The sequence below is a fragment of the Xenopus tropicalis genome, chromosome 9 (assembly GCF_000004195.4).
Source record: "Xenopus tropicalis strain Nigerian chromosome 9, UCB_Xtro_10.0, whole genome shotgun sequence".
NCBI lineage: Eukaryota > Metazoa > Chordata > Amphibia > Anura > Pipidae > Xenopus > Xenopus tropicalis.
Window position 1 is genome coordinate 44,882,620 of NC_030685.2, and position 25,199 is coordinate 44,907,818.

The window sequence follows — 25,199 nt, forward strand, 5'->3', positions numbered from 1 at the left end:
CAGTTATACTAAAACAAGGCTAATGATTGGCTGCCATGGGATCAGCCCAATGTAGGAAGAAATGGTTAAATGGCAACATTTTTGTACTTGAATTTGAGTGGCTATTAACCCCCTTGCAAAGCTTCATCTATGCTGTTGTTAGGGAAAGGATTGATTAGTCACTATGTTACTCTAACAAATGTAACATTCTCTTTTACAGATTGTTCGATTTCATGGAGTTTACCTACCTGTGTACATTGTTGCTAATTTACTTCTTGCCTATGGAGCACAGCTGCATTCTGTCTTGATACAAGGTAATCAACTTTTATAGCAACCTGCTGTTTTCTGTGATTCTATTATCTATAGGGCATGGCATATATGCCATGGTGTAAGTAGTTATTGAGTACTTTGGCTATAGAGTGAGTTAATGATATACATTTAACCCTTTAAATGCCGAGCACGTAGCTCCTACGTGCTGGCATAAAAAGGCGTTAGGCGCCACGCACGTAGGAGCTACGTTTTCTTTATCCTGCGCTCGTTTTCGGCGCTTAATCCGAGCGCAGAGAACGATCGCAGGATAAAGAACCCCCTAGAGAACGAGCAGAGGGGGGTAACTGGTGGCCCCTGGGGCACGATCGCCCAGGGGCCCCATAGGAAACGCTAGCTCCCTTCCTTCTTCCTGCGCTCCCCCCCTTTGCTCCCCTCACTTCCTGTGCCGCCCACTGAGGATTCTTCACTGCAGCTGCTGCAGTCCCTGGGTCTGATGTCTCCCACCAGCGATCTCCAGCATCTTGACATGGGGTAGGTGCCACAAACACACATACACACACATACACACACACATATTACACTAATACACACACACATACATTTTGGGGGGGGGGGTCTGACACCTTCACAGCACTCATACTTACTTGCACACACACACACACACACACACATGCACATAAACCACATTTTGCCATGCGTACACACACAATTACACACTTATGTAATTTTGTAATTTTTTTTTTTTTATCACATCGTTTTTATTCTTGCCTGAAAAAAATGTTTTATTGCCATTGTGGATAGCACTGCGCAATACATTTTGTGTATTATTTTGGTGTTTTTATTACATTTTCTGTGATTTTGGTGCATTTTTAGTCATTTTATTGCATTTTTAGCCATTTTATTGCATTTTCAGTTATTCATAGTTGTTGTTCGCTTGACTTTGTCTGTAAAACTAATTTGCCCTAGCCAGAATACTCAAACTGTGATTCTGACTGCAGATATCACTAGGAAAAAAAACCCATTGATTTTAGTTTTTAGTTTTTTGGATTTTAGCAATTTTATTGCATTTCATATTGTTCTTTGTTACTTGTCTTGCACATGGACATTTTCCAATTTGGCTTCCTCTGTACCCCACATAGTTTGGTAAATCTATGCATATTGGGCATCAGATTGTTCAGTAGACCCCTGGTGTTCATATTTAGAGTGTTTTATGTTGGTACATTATGAAATGTGGGGGTACATATTTTTGACCTTGAAATCTAAAGTATGCAGCTTTCTGAAGCAGTGCTTTGGAAATTTGGCAGTGTACTGCTGGGAGTTTTTGACCGATGCAAGTGAAAAATCTCCATAAAACTATATATAATTGGTATTGGCACATTCAGGAGATTGTAAGCTCTTTTGGGCAGGGCCCTCTTCACCTCTTGTATCGGTTATTGATTGCTTTATATGTTACTCTGTATGTCCAATGTATGTAACCCACTTATTGTACAGCGCTGCGGAATATGTTGGCGCTTTATAAATAAATGTTAATGTAAAAGGAGACTTGGGACATTCCAAATCGGTTGTATTTTCATGCATAAAATAATTTTTGTTTCCGGTGTATGTGTTTATATTATGGAACATATATTGTTTTTCATTTTTTAGACATTTAGAAGCCTATATCTTCTAAATGTCTTCTAAATCTTTTAAAAGTCCCCCCAAGGAAAGGCCCCTAAAGTGAAACAGTGCAAAATGTTCAAAAACTGTCTGGCAGTAGAAGTTCCACTTTGTTCAAAATGGCTGGCAGTGAAAGGGTTAAACTATGAGGTTAGACTGTCGAGGTTGGGGTTGTTTTCTCTGGAAAAAAAGGTGCTTGCGAGGGGACATGATTACTCTGTACAAGTACATTACAGGGGATTATAGGCAGATAGGGGGTGTTCTTTTTTCCCATAAAAACAATCAACGCACCAGAGGCCACCCCTTTAGATTAGAGGAACGGAGCTTCCATTTGAAGCAGCGTAGGTGTTTTTTCACAGTGAGGGCAGTGAGGTTGTGGAATGCCCTTCCTAGAGATGTGGTAATGGCAGATTCTATTAATGTCTTTAAGAGGGGCCTGGATGAGTTCTTGAACAAGCAGAACAATCAGAATATCCAAGGCTATTGTGATACTAATATCTACAGTTAGTATTAGTGGTTGTATATATAGTTTATGTATGTGAGTGTATAGATTGGTAGGTGTGGGTTGTGTGTGCTGGGTTTACTTGGATGGGTGAACTTGATGGACTCTGGTCTTTTTTCAACCCTATGTAACTATATAACTATGTAACTATACAGCCTTATAGGAGTGTTACACACAAAAACTTTGATAGAAGTGGACAGAAAAAATTCCATACATCTAGACTGTGAACATTATTCATTTTCAATACCAAAAAAATATTCCTATATTTGAAGTGATGTGCCTGTGTACCGTATATACTCGAGTATAAGCCGATCCGAGTATAAGCCGAGGTACCTAATTTTACCTATGAAAACTGGAAAAATTTATTGACTCAAGTATAAGCCTAGGGCGGGAAATGCAGCCGCTACTGCTAAGTTTCAATAATCAAATTATTTAATAAAAGGACACTCACAAGTGCTTACATGACTACCATATTAATATACACAAGGTATGGGCTGGAAAATGAGGCGCATCCAACATAAGATAACCATATGCAAGGTTGTACAGGTTAATATCTCATTTAATATTACATACATATTGAAATTGTGATGTGTAAATTCGTTATTTAATTCTTATAGAGTTCTGTATACTTTTTGGGGTGAATGATGTAGAATCACAAGTTTAAGAAAGATAAAATCATGTGTACTAGGAAACAGTAAATATTTCTGACTCTTACCTCATCCGGTCTCTTCTGCAAACCACTCTCTGATTGCTAACCTTAGATTACAAGCTTCTCCAGGGCAGGGACTGATGGGATATAAATAACAGTAAATAAATAAAACATAAGAGCATTCCCTTACTATGTGCAGGGCAGGATGCAATCTGCCATGTTTTCTGCAATGGAGCACAAAAGGCCCATTTTCTTCAAACTGTGGCATATCCCATGTAGCGCAGCGCGAACCCCCCCTGTTACTAACTTATGCAATTTTAAGTTTACATTCAGACCTAAGAGATACGTTATGATAATACATGTGCCTGTTAGCACCACAACATGAACGGTAATACCTATGCCCAATTGGAACTGCATTGCAGAACTGCATAGGGGATAGTATAGGCAGCAATATCACCATGCATCCTTGTCCATCCCATAGTTGCGACGCACCCCCCCCCCCTGTGTGCTGCCCCAGCAGATGCATTCTGTTTAGCTGTTTGGAAAAGGCTTTCATACAATAACTATATTGGGCCAGGGTGAGCAAGGCCTCGCATGTTCCAGGAGAGGAAAAGAAAAGTCACCTACATACCTGAGCTGTGTAGGCCTAGAAATTTCTGCAAATAATGATGATTACTGCCAACATAAAGCTTAGGCCTTATTATGCCTATTGTTAGTGTTGTCCAACTATCTCTTTAAAACTCCTCTCAGCTGTGTGCTTGGGGGGCATGTAGTACAAACAAACACGATGCTGGCGGGGGGAAGGGGGTTGTGGGAGTGCTCGCGGTGTCGGGGGGGGGGGAAGCGAGCGTACGCTCGGGAGCACAAATGGACGTCAACGGGGGGGGGTGCGAGCGCATAACATCTACCGTATATACTCGAGTATAAGCCAATAGTGCCTTTTTCAGCACATTATTGGTGCTGAAAAACTCGGCTTATACTCGAGTATATACTGTGCAGGATAAATGAAGCGAGTTGGAATTTTCAGAAATGTCGAAATCACTCATTTTAGGAAAGCTTTGTTGTTTGGTAGTTTGGGTTATAAAGAAATATTTAGCCATTTTAGGTCTGTGTATTTTACAAAAACGTGGTTTTCAGGGGTCACCCTGCTTTTTTGCAGCTCTTACCCCACATAAAAATTGTGAATTAGGTAAGACATGAAATTAATATGCACAAGGTATATTTTGTGGTCACTAAGTGCCATGTGCTTTGATAAACCTATGTACAGTGGGCATCAAACTGTTCAATAGACCTCTGGGGTTCATATTTAGGGTGTTTTATATGGTTACCTAATGACCTATAGAAAATAAGATGCTGCAAAGTGGAAATGTTGAGGTGATTTTTGGAAAAATTAAGTTTAGAAATGCTTTGCAGCTTGGTACTTTGGAGTAGAATTTGGGGGAACATGTACTTTCTGAAAATATATGGCTTTCACAAGTACTTCTGGTTGTACTTTTTTGTAGATCTATCCCCAAGCCCGGATTTTTGGCGAGGCCACAAAGGCCCAGACCTAGGGCGGCACAAATTTAGGGTTATCATGCCTCTCATATACAGTTGAGCTCCAAACATCTCCGGACACGACATGCTGCTAAAACCAGGTCTTTATTGTTCCATCTAAAAACTAGACGCCTGACATGTTTCGTGCGCGAACGCACTTACTCATAGGCATACATATACAACAGTAGGAGGGTTTAAATAGTGTCATAAGCAATTAAACATGCAAATTAAGACATCAATACATACACCCCCATCAGTAAAAAAAAACACACATAGTGGAATCTGGAACCTGTATAAATCAAAACTGTAGGCTATATTTACAAGGCCAATCATTTAAAAAAGACTTTTTTTGTAAAATACATATGTAGAATACATCCAATTAATCCAAGTAAACTGTTCAATACATCAATATCAATAAATATAGTAAAAAGTAAATAATATTAATTTAATACATGAATGGCAACATTAAATGTTAGAAATTCTTTTATGTACAAATAAATAGACTCATAAATTCAAACATAGCAGCTAATGTCAAAAATAGAATTGAGGCCATTAGGATGTCGTGTATCAAGAGTAAATATCCATTTGACTTCAGAACGTAAGAGCCTAGCATATAAGTCACTGCGCCTTGCATCAGGAAGAATTTTATCTATGACTTGAATGTGCAAAAACGATATATCAGATTGGCAACATTGTAAAAAGTGTCTAGCCACGGGACTGTTGCTACTTCTAGCAGCTATATGTCTAATGTGTTCCCTCATCCTGCTCTTAAGGGAGCGTGTTGTACAGCCAACATATTGAATGCTACATCTTGAACAGGTTAGAAGATACACAACATATCGCGTATTACAGTTGGCATAAAAATGCATGTTAAATACTGTCCCAGACACTGAACTACTAAAGGTAGTGGATTGCCTGATATGATATTATCATGCCTCTCAGCTGCACCTAAACTTTTCTCACATATGGAGCACTGGGAACAGGGCATGCAGAAAACTTTAGTGCATCCTGTCTCTCTATGTGAGCTAAATGGAAAAGCATGAGCAGTCCTGGACGGATGTCATCAAAATTGCCAACTTTGGGGGAACTTGGGCTTGGTTCTTTGTAGAAATACATGCGTACCAATATTGGATTTGAGGGTCTGTGTACTTTCCAAAAATATATGGTTTTCTGAGGTGAACAATTTTTTGTAGCTTTACACTACATAAAGGGGCCGATTCACTAAAGTGCGATAAAACGTGCGCTATCTATAGCGTGTGTTAAAAATTTTATCGCGTCTTAATTTTCGCGACTTTTCGCACAATTCGGCATCATAAAACTGGCGATATTTTGCCCTGGGAGAGCACACAAGTGCTAGAGAGGTGCTGTATAAATGTTTATTTGCAGAAAACCCCCCTAAAAAAACAATAAAAATATAAGTAAGAAAAAAAAAAATTAGTGCTAGAGATAATAAGATAGGGGGGGGGGGCATTTAAGAATATTTAGCCAAATACTTAGGGGCCTGTTTGCTAAAGTGGCTTAAATTAAGTGGGAGATTTTAGACACAGAATAAATGGCAAATATGTTATGGGCACTTTATTAAACGGGAACAAATATAATATTGCAATTATTCTGGCAACAAAACATTGGATTGGCAGTTATCACACTCGCCAGAAAATACGCTACGTACTAATTAACGCAAGTTTTACTATTCAGCAAAATGGGCTAAAGACAAAATTGTTGGCAGAATATTTGCAAAAATGTAACCCATATAGCATATTGATGCTGTTACTGATAAATGTAAGAGTGTAGGAGAAAATACATGAGTATAGAATACCATATCAAGGAAGGAAAAATAATTAGACATTAACCAGTTCAAAAGTAGAAAAATAAAACCTTTTATTTTAACAATTAAAGGGAAAAAAATAGGGAAAATAAAACTTAGGGCTTGCTGCCCTTGAGTTCTCGAATGTCCCTCCTAAGTTCGTTCATTTACCCCCGGAGCTGGGCCAGCTCGGCCTTGATGTTGGCCAGGTCCTCCTGCATTGACCTGGCCAACATCAATGGTCCCTCGTCTGCAGGAGAACCTGGTGCCCAGCGCTTGGCCTGGGGGGAGTCCGGGGCCTGGGGGGAGAACTCAAGGGCCTGGGGGGAATCTGGGGGAGGAAAGAAGGGGTGGAGTGTCCGGGGCCTCGGGGGCCTCTGGTGCTGGGGCCTCGGGGGCCGCTGGAGCCTGGTGGGCCTCGGGGGCCACAGGAGCCTGTTGTGCCTGGGGATGAGGCGCCAGCTGAAGTTCTGTGAGATAGTATTGCAAGATGTTATTTTGTGTAATATATATATATATATATATATATATATATATATATATATATATATATATATATATATAGAATGCAAAGATAAGCCGGCACTCACGTCTAATAAGAGTCAATAGTGCCTGGGTGCAGAATAAATAGAGTATGTACAAAAAAATGAAAAATGCCGCACTCAAAGGTCTTAGTGAAAAATAAAGAATTTTTTTTTATTTTATTAGTCTGCCTGAATAAAAAAAAATTCTTTATTTTTCACTAAGACCTGTGAGTGCGTCATTTTTTTGTATATATATATATATATATATATATACATTCATACACCATCATAAATAACGGGGCCCCTCACAACAACTTTTTTTGGGCCCCCCTCCTCCCACGCCCCCAATGGCCCCTCCCCCTGTGAACCCTCATATCAATACAAAGGACACACAGACATTGTTAGCCAGGGCCCCCTAAAACATTTGTGGCCCTTCCCCAAATGACTCATACTATGTGCCGCTCCCTGCTGCTTCCCCCCTGCTTTAAACTTATTTATGCATATGTATTAGATGTATATATATATTATTGTTCCTTATGGTGTGCAGCTTCCCAGCACTTCGTATTGTATATATATATATATATATATATATATATACAATACGAAGTGCTGGGAAGCTGCACACCATAAGGAACAATAATACCTGGGTGCCTGTGGCAAAACAAAATCTAGACAGGCATGGGGTGACGGCACACACAGGATTTTCACAAGGAGTCACGAAGATGTGACCAACGTTTCAGTTCCTCACTGGCATTATGGTTGAACGTGATGGACGTATGTCTTTTTTCAACCCAACTTACTATGTTACTATGTTACTTTCGTCATCCCTAACATTTCTTACATTTGTACTTTTAATTATTTGCTAAATCTTTTACTGAACGTATACTGTAAAAGCATAATAAAGTACAATAATTACCTTCCGCAATTTCAGCCACCAGGTCTGAATTCCTGCGCTTCAGGTCAGACCATAGGCGCTGGAGCAGACGGAGGTCCACATCAAGGGCAAACCCGGCGAGCAAACCATCTCTGAGCTCGCGCAGGATCGCCCTCTTCCTCTCGTGGACCCCTAAGGGCCCCAGCGGCAGGTTGTCATATCCTGAGCGCAGGAGAACACAATATAGCGCCTCTCCCCTGGTAGCAGATCAGAAACCCCAGGCATGATGCTCCTCTCAGTGTGACTGCAGGCTCAATGACACAAAATGGCCGCAAGTCGCACATGTCATGAGATTACAAAATCGCAACAAAATGCCCGCAAATCGCGACAAAGAAATTGTCAAAATATACCTAGTAATGTATTTTGTGCGACTAAATATTTACCGCTACAGTACTGCATATTATGGCGACTACATTTTTACCGCTATAGTAGCGAAATTCCATACATGCCAAGACTTTACTTGAATAAATAACACTGCTAAGTCCATATTTTATTGGCAAAAATTCATTTACTGTACTTTTCTATAATTTATCGCCTGCCTGAAGTAGGTGTTAATTTTCGCATAGACTAATGCGATATTTAGTGCGCCTAAGTGTTTGTGAATCATGCGATCGTATTCTTTTCAGCGCAAAAATTAATGCATGCGTTAAAGCTAGCGCATGCGGTCGCGCGAAAATTAACGCATCCGATATGGCAACTTAACGCACGCAATAATACTATGGTGAATTGCGCACTAATTATCGCGACTAATTTAACGCAAAAAAGCGTGCGATAAATTTTATCGCACTTTAGTGAATCAGCCCCAAAATGATGTAAATGTGCAGGAGCTGAAATGACAGAAATACATAGTAACGTAGTAAGTTTGAAAAAAGACATACGTCCATCAAGTTCAACCTTGATGCCTATATAACCTGCCTAACTGATAGCTGATCCTGAGGAAGGCAAAAAAAAACCATCTGAAGTCTCTCTAATTTGCCGCAGAGAGGGAAAAAAATTCCAGACCAGTACCTGGATCAACTTGTACAAAGAGCTATCTCCCATAACCCTGTATTCCCTCACTTGCTAAGAATCCATCCAGCCCCTTCTTAAAGCTATTTAATGTATCAGCCAGCACGACTGATTCGGGGAGGGAATTCCGCAACTTTACTCACAGTAAAAAATCCTCTACGAATATTTAAAGGAACCTCCTTTATTCTAAATGGAGTGGGGGCCTCCTGTTAGTTGGAAGGACCTACTGGTAAATAAAGCATTAGAGAGGTTATTATATGATCCCTTTCATATATTATTTTCATTATATCCCTTTTATTTATTTATACATAGTTATCATATCACCCCTTAAGCACCTCTTCTCCAGTGTAAACAGACCAAACTTGGCCAGTCTTTCTTCATAAATGAGAATTTCCATACCCTTTACCAGCTTGGTTTCCCTTCTCTGGACCCTCTCTAATTCAATAATGTCCCACTGGAGCACTGGAGACCAAAACTGAACAGCATATTCTAGATGGGGCGTTACCAGGGCTCTGTAAAACGGAAGAATAACCCCCTCCTCCTGTGAATCTATACCCCTTTTAATACAGTTCAAAACCTTGTTTGCCCTAGCAGCTTCTGCCTGGCATTGCTTGCTACAACCAAGTTTATTAGCCAAGATAGATCATTTTTGGGTCCCTACGTTCTACATAGGTAAAGCTATGTATGTTTGGGATGAAACTTTTCAGTGGACCCCTAGCTTTTATATTTAGGATGTTTTATCTGGTAACCTTATGACTTGTAGGAGATATACCAATAGGAAGGGCCTGAGTTTTGTCAGAGTTTACTCTATAGTAAAAAATGGCTCCAAATTAACTCAGAATTTGGAATAGTTGTGGGAATGCTTTTAAGGGATTGGTCATCATAATAATGTCATCTGCATAGACTCCTATTTTATGCTCTGTATCTCCCACTTTTTTGTATATCTAATGTCTGTCTGATTTTTTGGGCTAAGATTTCTATGGTTAGTTTGAATATAAATGGCGTAAGAGGGCATCCTTGCCTGCTACCATTTGTGAGTACAAAGCTCCTGGATAGATGACTTGAGGCATTAACTTGTACTGATGAGTTGGAGTATAGCATTTGGACTGCTTTTGTGAATTGTGGCCCTATGTTGAACTTGCCTAGCGTTTTCTCTATCATGCCCCACATCTAATGAGAGTAATAGCATCTGTGTTCGGATGGTTTATAGCTATCTGAATGGGATCAATCATGCATCTCGTGACGTCTGGGGCCATCTTTTAACAAAGCCCACTTGATTCGGGTTTACTAGGGCAGGGAGAACGGTTTGGACCTGGTGGCCAGGAACTTTGCATAGATTTTAACATCTACGTTTTAGAAGGTCTATAACCTTTAACCAGGTCTGGGGGCTTGCCTTCTTTGGGGATTATTGCTATTGTGGCCTCTAGCATCTCAGAGGGGAAAGATTCTGCACCTTGTGCTTCTTAAAATACAGAGAGAAGATGTGGGGCCAGCTGTGCTGAGAATTCTCTGTAGAATATATTGAGAAATCCGTCTGGTCCTGGTATCTTTTGTGGGGGTAATGCCTTGATCGCTTTTTGAACCTACTGCAAAGTGAAGGGTGTGTTCAAGGAGGTTTGTTGTTAATGTGTGTTAAATGGGGTAGGGTTACTGGACCATGATCAGTCCATGAGATTGCACTTAAAGCGATGTTCGTGATCTGTTGGAGAAGAGTTGAGCCTGAAAGTAATAGGTCTATACAGGAATATTCCTTGTGAGAAGGTGTGTAGTATGTATAATCCCTGGCCATGGGGTATATAGTCCTTCATGTGTCATAGAGGCCTTCTGTGTGTAACAAGTGTCTGAATTTTGCTGTGTTGGCAAGTTTGTGTTTGTAGTATGGTCTGGATGTTTGTGTGTGGTAGGCCTGTCTTGTAGTGTCCACTGTGGGGTCTGGGGTAGGTTGAAGCCTCACCTTTCCCAGTCTCATACAATGAAGTCTGGAGAAAACCTCTTGTAAAAAAGGGATATGATTTGTCATTAGGAGCATAACTATGTGCCAGGGTGTACATCACATTTCTTATAGAACATATTAGAATAAGTGCTTAAGTTAATATCATTTTTGGCAATAATGGCCATGCCTGCTGTTTTGCTTGTGGCAGAGGCCACTTTTTCAACTGGGTCGTTAGAATTCTGGAGGGGCATTGGGTCCCCTTTCCTAAAGTCGGTTTCTTGGACCCAGATTAGGTCAGTTTTTTTGTATGCGTGCTTCATTCCAAAGTTTAGACCTTTTGTAGCGTTAATTGATAGATATTTCATTAATTGGGAGGATCTGGTTTACTGTTTATGTGAATAGTGTAGCCCAAGTTTTGGATTTCTATAGACACATTACTATAACCTTTATACAAGAAAAATGTTATTGTAGTTTCCTGCATAAAAGTATGTTTGTTGGAATGCAAAAGTAAGGGTTTAGTATTAGGGGATTACAATATAGCATTGGTTGAACCTCAGGCAGTGGTGGAATAATCATGATTCTGTTGTGTGTTCAACAACAGTGAGAATTCTTACACATCGGAGGGTAGCTGTGCACTGAGCCTGTACACCTTGGAGCCCCCCACCCCCACCCCCCATTTTTCCTTATATTTTAGTAGTAGTTGTCTATGAAAAGTTAAGCAATATCGCCTCTGCATGGGAAAAGCCAATAATGAAAACTATGTGCATGGAGCACCATATTGCAGTCAGTCTCCTTGCAGTACAAAGTCTTTCCACTCTATCATCAGTGCGAAAAATCCTCACATCCAAAAACGCCACCGATATTTCATCAAACGACAATGTGAATTTAACCGTTGTTGGCAATTAATTCAAATAGGAAACAAACAATTGGATTCCACCGTGGTCCCCATGCCCAATGAAGAAAATATAATTTATATATGTACAGTAAAAAAACATTGGAACCCATTGCTGTGTCTGTACGCTGCAAATAATAAGTTCCCTCAAAACAAAAATAATTGTGTGTGCGAGTCATATCCAATATCCTTTTTTTGGGAGAGGTCTATAAAGAATTACATAAATTACACTAGTTATGCTAAAACAGCAGGAACCGAAGGCCCCAATAGCTACTGACATATTAATTTATTTATAATTTAATAATATCTTGGGCAGCAATGAGACAAATCTTCCTCTTAAAGGAGAACTAAATCCTAACTAAAGGACTGGGTAGAAATGTTGTACATTATGTTTTGAGTTTCTGTACCAGCCCAAGGTGACCACAACCTTGTAGCAGGGAAGGCTTGTGCCTCCAAAGATGCCCCAGTAGCTTCTTCCCATCTTCTTTTCTGCTGCTTCTCTACACATGCTCTGTGCTGCTGTCAGTTACTGAGCTTATCCTGTATATATAGAGGATAAATGCATACCTCTCAACCGTCCCGCTTTCAGCGGGACAGTCCCAAAATTTATAGCACTGCCCGATGTCCCGGATTCATTGTTAGATGTCCCGCTTCTCAGCATTGCCATTTAATTGATTGCTGTGCCTGCTCTGCTCCGGGGAAAAAGCCCTCCCCCTTAACTCTTGAATCTCCCCTGCTACCTCAAGGTCCCAGGTTTACCTTGATGTTTAATTGTCCTGCGTGGAGCATTTGTGACAGGCAAGGGTCAACTATCGGCATTAGTGCGCTTTCCTCTCCTTGCTCCTGTTTACCGGGTCAGGGGTTGAGGGTGCAGCTCTGTCTTTTATCAGGCAGAAGAGGCTGCTGCCTTTATTTGTGTGCTGGACAGTTTCACCTTTCGACCCCTAACATATATCTCCCACTCCTGGGAATCTCTGGCAGAGCACAGCATGCAGGAGAATAAAAGACAGAGGTATCGCTTATCCGTTCATAAAATATAGTAGACATTTTAAAGGGGCCCTTATAAGTTTGGGAACCTTAAGCTGGCCTTGTTAATATGGCTAGAAATTCTAGTGGTACATTAATATTGTTTTGCTTTCAACTGATTAAGAATGGAAGGAAATAACATAGATTAATGTACCACTGGAATGGGCCCTGTTTATAACTTTGGAAAATGCACAGAACTGCTGGCATGTCTGAAGTTGATATGCCCTTTATCAGTTTTATTTAGTAATTTTACTGGCATGTCTGGGGTTAATATGCCCTTTATCAATTTAATGTAGTCATACTGGCATGTTTGAAGTTAATATGTCCTTTATTCTTTTTATTTAGTGATTATACTGGCACATCTGGGGCATGTAAAGTGGGTGTGGCATGTGGGGGGCATGGTCACAAAGCAGGCATGGCCAAAAAATTTTGCCACACTACCCGCGTCACATATTTTTGTCCTTCTTTCTCTTAATGAATTGTTGGGAGGTATGTAAATGTAACAGTAATAGTAAAACGCTGATTAGTAATTCATTTAGATTCACATTACATAACAGATATAAAACCAGGGCATTTGCACCATAACTGAATAATTAGCCCGTAGCATCAGTTTATATGACAGACAATCCTCATTTTCTGCTTGATAATTTGCAACAGCCCCTAAGCTCAGCTTCTCAACAGCTGCTCAGACCACACTAAAATGTTGGATTTAGGGTAAATCATGATATAAGTAATTATTATAATTAACAAATTTGCATATTTTGGTTATTATTTGGTTATTAAATATATAATTGACAAATACAATGGTCCTTTGCATATACCCATTATCAATATATAAAGGACATTAAGACATTCTATGCATCAAAATAGGGATTGTTTATTCATATATTGCAATATTTGCCCTTTCATTGGCCACCTCTCGGTTTGCCTGACTGTAGCTGGGAATGATTTGAGCTACAATATGGAGCTGGCCACTACTCCTGCATAAACTATAGCAAAAAGGGTAAGTTGTGCTAATCACTAAATTTTAAACCTTTAGGCCAGGATGCAATAAAAATTCATATAAAGAAATCCTCTACACGTACCCATTACCAATACTAGCAAGCATAGTGCCCATTGGGCAATGATGTAGAGGGCAGCCTCAGCTTCTCACAGTGCATTTTATGGTACACACAGTGGACCCCAGCATTTCATGACACATGTCAACAAGCATGTCAATGGCAAGCATAACACAGCCCCTAGCATTTTATGAAAAGCACAGCATGGCCCCCCAGCATTTCCTGACAGGCACAGCATGTTGCCCCCAGAATTTCATGACATACACAATGTGAGGGCCCCAACATTTCACAACAGAAACAAAATTAGGCGTTTTATGGTAGATACAACATGAGCCCCCCTCAGGCATTTCAAGACAGACAAACGTAACCCCCCCCCCCAAGCATTTCATGACAAACACAACATGAGCCCCTCAAAATCCCCTTCAAGAAAAAACAGGGATTGTTTGTCCCTATATAGCAATAAATTCAAGCTGGCCAACTACATCAAAGACAGCCCTGGTCTGGCCAGTCCTCAGTGCTTGGCCAAGCCGACCAGGCGCCCTAGGCAACCTGATCAGCTTGGCCCGTCCCAACCAGTCCTGTTTCCCCCCCCATGGGATTACCTAACTGTTAGCTGTGATGCAATGAGGCTGTGACCACAAAATGTATATAGAGAAAAACAAGAGGTTCTTTGCATTTAACCGTTTTCAATATTTATAGGACATGAAGACAGTCTGTTCATTCAGCTACTAAAAATTCCCTCCCCTTTACACAAAACAGGGGTTGTAGGAAGGGGTGCAATGAGGCTGATACCACAAAATTCATATAGACAAATACAAGAGATCTGCTGCGCTCACCCATTATCAATATATATATATATATATATATATATAGGGCATTAAGACAGTCGGTGTATTCAGATACTAAAAATGGCTTGAATTTAGCAACAAATGTTTAACATAACATAAATTTCTTACTTTAGCAGTAGAGTGTCCAGTATACAAATTTTATTATTGTTTTTTTATTTTTTTCAGGCAGCTGTATGGACTTAGATGTATCATTAGATGTGGCAGCTAAACCATATAAAGTTGATCCAATTTTAATCATCTGCAAATATCTTTTAAAGTAAGTTTATTTCATTGTTGAACTGTCAGAGTTTTATTGTTTTTGCAATCACTGTTTTAGTCAAATGTTTCTAAAAATGTATTATTAACATACTATATTGTAATGATGTTCTAAATATTGGTTTAATTACATAGTAACATAGTAAGTTAGGTTAAAAAAAGACATTCCTCCATCAAATTCACCCTAATGCCTATATATAACCTGCCTAACTGCTAGTTGCCTAACCCCATCTGAAGCCTCTCTAATTTGCCTCAGAGGGGGAAAAAATTCCTTCCTGACTCCAAGATGGCAATCGGACCAGTCCCTGGATCAACTCCCATAACCCTGTATTCCTTCACTTGCAAAAAGCCATCCAGCCCCTTCTTAAAGTTATCTTATGCATCAGCCAGTACGACTGGTTCAGGGAGGGAATTCCACAACTTCACAGCTCTCACAGTAAAAAAATCCTTTCCGAATATTTAAATGGAACCTCCTTTCTTTTAAACTGAGTGGGTGCCCTCGTGTCAGTTGGAAGAACCTACTAGTAAATAAAGCATCAGAGAGGTTATTATATGATCCCCCTATATATTTATACATAGTCATCATGTCACCGCTTAAGCGCCTCTTCTCCAGTGTAAACAGACCCAACTTGGCCAGTCTTTCTTCATAACTGAGACTTTCCATACCATTAAAGAGAATGTAAAGGCAAAAAAAAATGAAATTTCCTTTTCTGGTTTCCTACTTATAAAGAACCTATTTCCAAAATACTTATTATACCATTAAAAAAATTTCCCCTTCACTTGCCCTACTCTGACTGCTCTATAAATATAAATATATAAATCGATAGACAGTCCCGACTGCTCTGCAGGGAAACGATCGCACTTTCCAATAGCAGGGAAATATTCTGCATTCTGGGTTGTTTTATGTTTTATTTGTCTTACCTGAATAACATTTGCTAATTTCTGTGTGAAACAACCCCCACACCCTCCTTCCCAGCCTTGCAAAACTCAGGCATAACTGGACATTTCCCTGCAGAGCAGCTGGCAGCAGAACTGCATAAAATCAGATTTTTTAGAAAAATAGTACAGATTTTTTTTAGTGAAAGTATATTAGAGATAATATAAGGGATTCCATTAATATAAGGGATTCCTTTAAGCCATCCAAAAGGGTTGTACTTTAAACACATTAGAATTCAGTGAAGTTTAGTTTGTGAAAATTCTTGTGAAAAATGCTGTTTTCTAGTTTATGCAAAAAAACAAACCTCCACTTTCCTTCACTTCCTCTGCTGAATGCCTAGTAGTTTCAGGAGAGAGCCATCGGTGCTGCATTAGCATAAGTTGGTGATGTCAGTGAGTGACAAGAAGAACTTTGCAATAGCAGCCCGAATCTCTCCCCCTTGTCTCTCAGCTCAGAGCAACTCAATTAGTCTCTCTCTTCTCAAAGAGCTTTTTCTCAGCTGCAGCTTTTCCCTGAAGCTTAAGTTCTATTTGTGTTCTCATTATGAGCTGTTAAATCTCATCCCCAGCACTTTTATTTGCTCATCTTCTTCTGTGTAAAACAGTCTCAATGAAATATATCATAGATTTTTACAATCCAGTAAACCAGTGCTGTCCAACTTCTGCGGTGACGAGGGATGGAATTTCTCTAGCATACATGGTACAGGGCCTTATGTTGCCTGTGTGTGCCATACTCTGCCTGCCCTTAGCTGCCTATGTGTGCCATACTCTGCCTGCCCTTAGCTGCCTATGTGTGCCATACTCTGCCTGCCCTTAGCTGCCTGTGTGTGCCATACTCTGCCTGCCCTATGCTGCCTGTGTGTGCCATACTCTGCCTGCCCTACCTGTGTGTGCCATACTCTGCCCGCCCTACCTGTGTGTGCCATACTCTGCCTGCCCTACCTGTGGGTGCCATACTCTACCCTATGCTGCCTGTGTGTGCCATACTCTGTCTACCCTTAGCTGTCTGTGTGTGCCATACTCTGTCTGCCCTTAGCTGTCTGTGTGTGCCATACCCTCCCTGCCCTATACTGCCTATGCCATACTCTGTCTCCCCTATGCTGCCTGTGTGTTCCATACCTTCCCTGCCCTATACTGCCTATGTGCCATACTTTGCCTACCCTATGCTGTCTGTGTGTGCCACAGGCAGCATAGTCCAGGCACTACATACAATGTCTGAGGTGTGAACAGGTGAACAATGTGGATGATTACAGCCTGAGCCTGAGGTGTGAACACTGCAGGGGGTGAACAATGCAGAAACTAAAAGGTGTGAAAAACACAGGGGATTACATGTTTAAACAATACAGGGGGATTACAGCCTGAATCTGAGGTGAGAACCATTCAGGGGGCCAGTTAATCCCAGTACTGATACCATTTAAAGCTTACACAAAGGTAAGCCATCAAAGCAGCCAGACAGGTGGGGGGCCACACAGAGGGAGGTCGCGGGCCGCCAGTTGGACAGCACTGCAGTAAACCATTAAAAGACTTTAAAATTGTGTTTTTTAACTCTCTGCATGATATAGTGTCTCTGCATTCAGAATCAATTTCTCTAATCCCAAACAGCTGTTGTGGTGGTGTGGTGCTTTTTCTGCAACTCTCTGAATCCTATGGCCACCAATGGTCACTCTCAGGAGATGAGATACGCTAAAACTTTAATACACGAACCACACATTTTCTAAAGCAAAGGATGAGTTTCCACTAATTCAACAAGTACTCCAGCAGCAAAACCAAGAAAAAAAAGTATACAATAAAAAGGAATAAAACACTGAAACATAAAGGAATGTCCTTTATGTCCCCTAAGGCAAGGTGGAAAACTAGGCATGTACCCCCAAGGTAACTGGGTCCTCATGCATAAGCACTGAGTGCAAGATTACATTATGCATGATATTATCCTATAAATACGGACATGCTGCTTTTCATAGGTTAGCAATACCACACATAATTGGTGTCTGATGGTTCAGTCCTCCAGAAACCTTCCTCATAATTGGTAAGTGTTGGGTGGCCATGTGAGGTATCATTAGGAAGAATGTGATCTCCTCATAACCACTCTATGAATTATGAAAGTGTAAACCATAGTTCAGAGGGTATCTTAATCCCTGTTTGTAATCCATATATTTCTCATAAATGCCTTTCTGTGTTCATTAACCTTTTCTTTTCATCATAAGTTAAAAAGGAAGAAACTGCTATAGCTTTCTTGCCCAAAATGGTGTGACACAGATCCCTGCTAGAGTGTGTAATGGAGGGTTTCTTTGTGAGACAGAAACCAAATGGATTCAGTTTAACACTTATAATGCTAGAGTACTCTTGCTCAGGTATGACAGATACATATTGATAGAGAAAAAACTTTTGTGGGTGAAGATTCCCCTGTATGACCCCCCTACTTAAATGGACTCTATTCTCAAGCTAGCCTTGGTCACTACAATGCTGGCTGAACGAAACAGGTTAAAATTGTTTTATGCACTTTAGTAAATGGACTTTAAAAGCCTCATGGTTGCCACTAATTATTTTCTTGCATATAAAAGGGATTATTTCTCAAAGCTCAAATTTTAATTTCCACCACAATCAAGTTTTTTTGTTCAAGAACAAATTAACTTGAGTTATAACTTCAAATTAAGCATTTATTGAACTAAAAGAACTTGAAATACTCTAATGGAAACTTTTCTTAGGTTAAAACGTAGGTACCTTGGCTTATATTCGGATCGGCTTATACTCGAGTATATATGGTATGTGTACGGCGCAAGAATTAACAGAAAGGACAAAGATACATTAATTATAAAAATTCTTATACTTGTAGTCCTGTATGTGTTGCAATAATTTGGTAATGTATTATTCTTCCATATAGTTACAAGTGGTTTAAAAAAGCCTGGGATGAGTTAATGCTCCCACAACTGGATGCTGTCCAATTACATACCTTTGGCTTCTGGTTTCCATTGGCATCCTTGTTCTTCTTCATATTTGGTACAAGCATAGCTTACTGGAGTTCTGTTGGTCTCCACTCAGTGCTCAGAATATTTTCCTCACTCTGGATGTTCTTTAAAAGGTATGTTTATATATTCTTGTGTAATAGCTTGTTATTATATTGTGACATGCTGTCTGCCTGTACATGTAATTTTGTGTGGAAAATTAGCTATAGTAGGCAGGTAAGCAGAGTATCAGGAGCACAGAGACAGGGACACCAATGTTTCAGGCAGTTTCACACATCCACGGACTTTAAGGGGCACATTTACTAATCCACGAACGTCCGAAAAGCCCCCGAATGCGTTTTTTTCGTAATGATCGGTATTTTGCGACTTTTTCGAGCGCTCAATACGAAAAAGTCACGACAATTCGCGAAAGTCGTAATGGCCATGAAAAAGTCGCGACAATTCACGCAAGTCATAATGGCTATGAAAAAGTCCCGACAATTCACGCAAGTCATAATGGCTATGAAAAAGTCGCAACAATTCACAAAATTTGTAATGGCTATGAAAAAGTCGCAAAATGTTCGTTTTCCAATCCAAATTTTTCGGATTCGGGGATTAGTAAATCAGCCCCTTAGTGTGGTTGTGCCTTTGGTATATATGGTATATTGCTCTCTTCTATATGAAAGCCACTCAAGGTTCTTTCCTAAGTGTAATTGGCAGACTTCTATGTTCCCCTATTAAGCCTGCAATTGTGGTATATGTGACCCATGTGAGTGCTTTTGCACCCTCTGCTGCTGTGTCTCTATCCTTTAGAATTGTCTCTTCCTGTTGTGGCTGTGTGAGAGACACGTTGCCTCAAAAAGGCGCTTTTAATTTCCTTTAGGGTGAAAACACATGAAGCTACTTTGTAGCAGCTACTTATCACGGCTACTAAAGGCCAGAAAATACCCTGCCATAGAATTGCCACTGCTAAAATGCGCATAGAGACAATTATCAGTAAATTATAAGCATTGTCTATTTTTGTAGCCGTGACAAGTAGCTTCTACTAGTAGCACTGTGTGTCTTCACCCTTACTTCAATATATTATTCCTGTACACTAATTTATATCTACTGATGACGTCACACAGGGAATTCTGGGGCCATCACTAGTATTAGTATATTCAATCACTTCAGGAAGCACTGGTTCTGTTTGTGCAGATCTGTCAACCCTAGGCAGTCAACTATCGAAGGACTTGCGGTGGATGCCAGCGTGCCAGTGAAATTTTTTCGTGATATCAATACATGCACATGTGCTTCCGGAAATTATATCATGCAGAATTGACTGCTGAAGCCACAAAATTGCTGCACGTGCATGCACAAATGCTCAAGATGTTGACACCAAATGCTGAGTGTGCATGCATGCCTGAAATTTAACGAAGAACTTTGGGAGATGTATATTATGTGTATTATGTATATTTGATGTGTTTTTTGCTGGGACAGAAGAAATTCACCAAGGGCAGAATGTAGGGGCTGCTAAATTGCGCCTCTTTGTTTTAGGCAGTCCCCTAGTTATTTAGCTGCTTGTTCTTAGTGTACAGAAAGGCTAGATAGTGAATTGTTAATGTGACGAGTACTGTGAGTATGTGCCTGACCTGTATTATGCCTGAATCCTATGTGGATCATTTCAATTAATAAGTTACTGGTGCCCTTCCTTATTGTGAGTTGCAGTTGCACAACACCCTGGCCTCCAACATATGTGAGGGCTGAGAAAAAAGTCTCATACTGGGTAAAATTTGGTGTATCTTATGGTTTTACAAGTACAGGTATCGGACCCCTTATCCGGAAACCCGTTATCCAGAAAGCTCCGAATTACGGAAAGCCCGTCTCCCATAGACTCCATTTTAATCAAATAATTCAGAATTTTAAAACTGATTTCCTTTTTCTCTGTAGTAAGAAAACAGCACCTTGTAATTGATCCCAATTAAGATATATTTAATCCTTATTGGATGCAAAACAATCCTGTTGGGTTTAATTAATATTTTATTGATTTTTTAGTAGACTTAAGGTATGGAGATCCAAATTACAGAAAGACCCCTTATCCGGAATACCCTTGGTCCCGAGTATTCTGGATAATAGGTCCTATACCTGTACCTAATTTACCATAAACTTACATGTGTTTTGACGCATCCATGCATTTTAAGGCACACAAGAAGATATCTGTGCGTAAGAACCCTTACAAGTGTCCCTCAACAAAGTAAAAGCTGCCCTATATTTTATGGATCTTTCTCTCTTTACTGTAAGGAAGGGTCATTGATGATGTTAGGGGGCTGGTTGGTGAAATCAGTTGGTGGAACGATAAATTACGTAGGTGGAGTAATGACGTTTGAGCTGAGTGTTCATACTCCTTTTACTAAAAATATATGTACTCTTTTATGTTTTACTTGTAAGTTTTTTCTCTCTTCACAGCAGCCCTCCAGTGTTTCCTAAGGAAAGCAGATTCACTTATAGAGTTTGTGTTGAGATTTTATTCTTTGCTTTTATTTCTTGGAGGAGTTGTGGCACATTTTCTCTATTACTTGTTTTTCTGCGATACTTAAGCAAGGTAAAATTTCTCTTTCTATTATTTTTGTCTTTTTGATTATTTAATTTTTTGGGATGTTTAAATGTTTTTATGTTTGCATCTCAGAGCTTGTATTCATAGTTTTAAATAAGTTAATTAGATCCGCTGTTGTATGATAACATAGCTCCCAACTGTCCTGATTTTCACGGGACAGTCCCTCTATTGACAGCTCAACCCACAGTCCAGGATTCTTACTGAAAAGTCCCTCATTTACCTTTGATCTCCTGCACTGAACGCTAAAACTTCACTTTCACTTGAAACTTTAAATAACCTGCCAAATTTAGTCAAATGGGAGTGTTATTTAGGGGGTGTGGTCACAAAAATGGGAATGGTCAAAAAAATGTATGCCACGCATACCGCAGCATTTCTTTTCGTCCCTCTTTCCATTTTCAAAATGTTGGGAGTTATGTGATAATCTAAAAATACTTTTTTACTCACTGCCCTTCACACTCCTTCTGTAATTCTCCTGCAAATGTGGAGGGTCACGTCCTTAAATAGCCAGGGATGCGCAAGTACATGTAGTATATTCAAGCATAAACATTTGCCTTACATCACACTGTGTTGAAACAAGTTATAAATAAATTGTGCACAGGTTATTAAACAAGGCTTAGAGAAAAAAATTCAAAAATAGACCATTAAGGGGCAGGAAATAACTGGACAAGATAAAAATCTATCATTATACAAAAATGAGCATGCTAATAGGTATGTCTAAATGCTGACAGCATGCCTTTTAATTAACCGAAAATTACAATACAGTGATTTAGTACATCAGAGTGATATATTTGCACCTTCTTACTGTAGTGGCTTGAAGTTTAGTATTGGAAGTACAGACAGTGGCAATGTGGTGCCCCGCCATGTGTTTTCCTTCCTAAAGGGGAGATTAAATAATTTAAGCTACGTATAGTTAAATGGAGCAAAAAGGTCAACCCAGGCACTAAGGTTTGTAATCAAACACCCAGCTCGCAGTGACAATACAAAGGTAAGTGATTTCCTTTGTCTGATTTTAAATCATTTTTAAGGTAGACTTGATTGGCCTAATACATACAAACAACAAAAATAATAGATTTTATTTGAAGGACATGTAAAGCCTACATTTGCCTACAATGTATATCAGTTGGACATGTCTCCCCCACCCAAATGGCATTATTTGTACTGCATATATTCCCTCCGTTTGCCAGCACCATCACATTTTCCTAAAGCAAATAGTAGCTTTCACCCAGTGGCCATTTTTCCTCTGATACATAACCAGATACATTTAAATCTGCATAAACACACACACACCCTTATTCAGCATACATTTCATCAAGAATACAGGCTCACACTGGTAGAACTGTCTCTGATAAAAGTTCTGCTTTGTTTGAGCACTGTAATCGTAAAGCTGAGCTCAGGAGAATAAAATTAAAGCAGACAGCTAGAGCTGAGTTTCTATGGGAACCAGCGATGCCATCTCTTCACTGGCTGCTAGACTGGAGGGCGTGTTTAGTAATCGAGCTTAGAACAACTGAGCATGTCTGGCAAGCCAGAAATCAAAGCAAATTCCCAAGGGGGGGGCCGAGTAGGTTACAGGAGGAGAAGGAAATTTTTGTGTGTGGGGTTTACATGTCCTTTAATTGCTTCCTGTATTTCCTCAGTTGCTAAAAATCCATCCCAACCCCTTCTAGAAGCTATCTAATGTATCAGCCAGTACGACTGATTTGGGGACTGATTTGGTATCAGCCAGTACGATGGGGCCTTACCAGCGCTCTTTAAGTGTAAGGGCTGTGACACACGGGGAGATCAGTCTTGCTGCGACAAATCTCCGTTGCCCCTTTTAATACAGCTCAAATCCTTGTGCCCTTGCAGGACCGAAGCGTCGGATTTTTGTGCAGTGTGCTCACAATAAAAACATTGAATTTTAATTAGGGTGTGCCAGTCTAAAAATTGGCAAACAAAAATCTGTTTGCACTGGTTAGAGTGAACACTGACAATGAAAATTAGAGCTTTGTATCTGATGGATATGAATCATAATTCTAATATTATAAACTTTACCTACCAAGCATTTTAATGTAAGGTATTTTGGAAGTATTTTTTCTCTTCTGGAGTAATAGTTGATACAGTTCCCATACTACTGGAAGAGACACAACATGTGCGAGACCCTGAGGTGATTGAACAAGCTTTTCCTATATTTGAGAATTTATATAAATGGCAGGGCTACATAGTAAAAAACATACGTCCATCACATTCAACCATAATGCCTATATATAACCTGCCTAACTGCTAGCTGATCCAGAGGAAGGCAAAACACCCCATCCAAAGCCTCTCTAATTTGCCGCAGAGGGGAAAAAAATTCCTTCCTGACTCCAAAATGGCAATCGGACCAGTCCCTGGATCAATTTGTACTAAAAGCTATCTCTCATAACCCTGTATTCCCTCTAAAAAGCCATCCAGCCCCTTCTTAATGCTATATAATGTATCAGCCAGTACAACTGATTTGGGGAGTGAATTCCACATCTTGACAACTCTCACAGTAAAAAATCCTTTCCGAATATTTAAACGGAACTTCCCTTCTTCTAAACGGAGTGGGTGCCCTTGTGTCAGTTGGAAGGACCTACTGGTAAATAAAGCATTAGAGAGGTTATTATATGATCCCCTTATATATTTATACTGTACATAGTTATCATGTCACCTCTTAAGCGCCTCTTCTCCAGTGTAAAGAAACCCAACTTGGCCAGTCTTTCTTCATAACTGAGACATTCCATACCCTTTACCAGCTTAGTTGCCCTTCTCTGGACCCACTCTAATTCAATAATGTCCTGTTTGAGCACTGGAGACAAAAAACAAACAGCATATTCTAGAACGCCTTACCAGCGTTCTGTAAAGGGGAAGAATAACACCCTCCTCCTGTGAATCTATGCCCCTTTTAATACAGCTCAAAACCTTGATTGGCCTAGCAGCTGCTGCCTGGCATTGCTTGCTACAGCCAAGTTTATTATCTACAAGGACTCCAAGGTTCTTCTTCATTATGGATTTGCCTAGTGCAGTCCCATTAAGGGTATAAGTGGCTTGCATATTTTCACATCCCAGGTGCATTGGTTACATTTATCCACATTAAATCCCATCAGCCACTTAGCCACCAAGATTGCCAGATTATCAAGATCTTGCTGCAAGGATGCCACATCCTGGATAGAATTGACTGGCCTGCAGAGTTTTGTGTCTTTTGCAAAAACTGATACATGATAATACCCTTCCCTAAGTCATTTATGAACAAGTTAAACAAAAGTGGACCCAGTACAGAACCCTGAGGGACCCCACTGAGAACCTTACTCCAAGTAGGGAATGCACCACCCTCTGTACCCGATCCTGTAGCCAGTTTCCTACCCACATACAAACAACTTCACTAAGACCAATAGACCTTAGTTTAGAAAGCAGTCATTTGTGGGGAACGGTATCAAATGCTTTGGCAAAATCTAAATAGATCACATCTACTGCACCCCCACTGTCCAGCTTCATCATAAAAAGCAATTAAATTGGTCTGACATGACCTGTCCTCCATAAAGCCATGCTGATTACTGCTCATAATGCCATTCTCCAGTACATAATTTTGTATGTGATCCCTTAACCATTTTACTGCCAGTCATTTTGGTCAAAGCATAACTTCCACTGCCAGACAGTTTTTGAACATTTTGCACTGTTTCAATTTAGGGGCCTTTCCTCAGGGGAACTTTTTTAGTTTACCCAGGAAAACAATATTTTTTTTTTTCAGGACAACCTAAGATTTCAAAATATGGTAGAATTTTTTTTAATTCCAATTCTTTAACAAAATATAGGCTTCTAAATGTCTAAAAAATGAAAAAAAAAAATAAAAAAAA

General features: G+C 39.9%; 1 protein-coding gene across 4 annotated transcripts in view; it reads left to right on the forward strand.

Annotated features, from left to right (window-relative positions):
• pgap1 (post-GPI attachment to proteins 1) overlaps nucleotides 1–25,199 on the forward strand; it is a 308,887-nt gene that overhangs the window by 243,327 nt on the left and 40,361 nt on the right. For 3 of the 4 annotated variants that reach the window (XM_031892788.1, XM_031892785.1, XM_031892787.1), the window contains 4 exons: nucleotides 200–293; nucleotides 14,785–14,875; nucleotides 18,692–18,889; nucleotides 21,198–21,333. In XM_031892788.1, the coding sequence (XP_031748648.1) occupies nucleotides 200–293; nucleotides 14,785–14,875; nucleotides 18,692–18,889; nucleotides 21,198–21,333 (519 nt within the window). The remainder of the gene's footprint in view (nucleotides 1–199; nucleotides 294–14,784; nucleotides 14,876–18,691; nucleotides 18,890–21,197; nucleotides 21,334–25,199) is intronic. The other variant, XM_031892786.1, reaches the window with a different exon arrangement.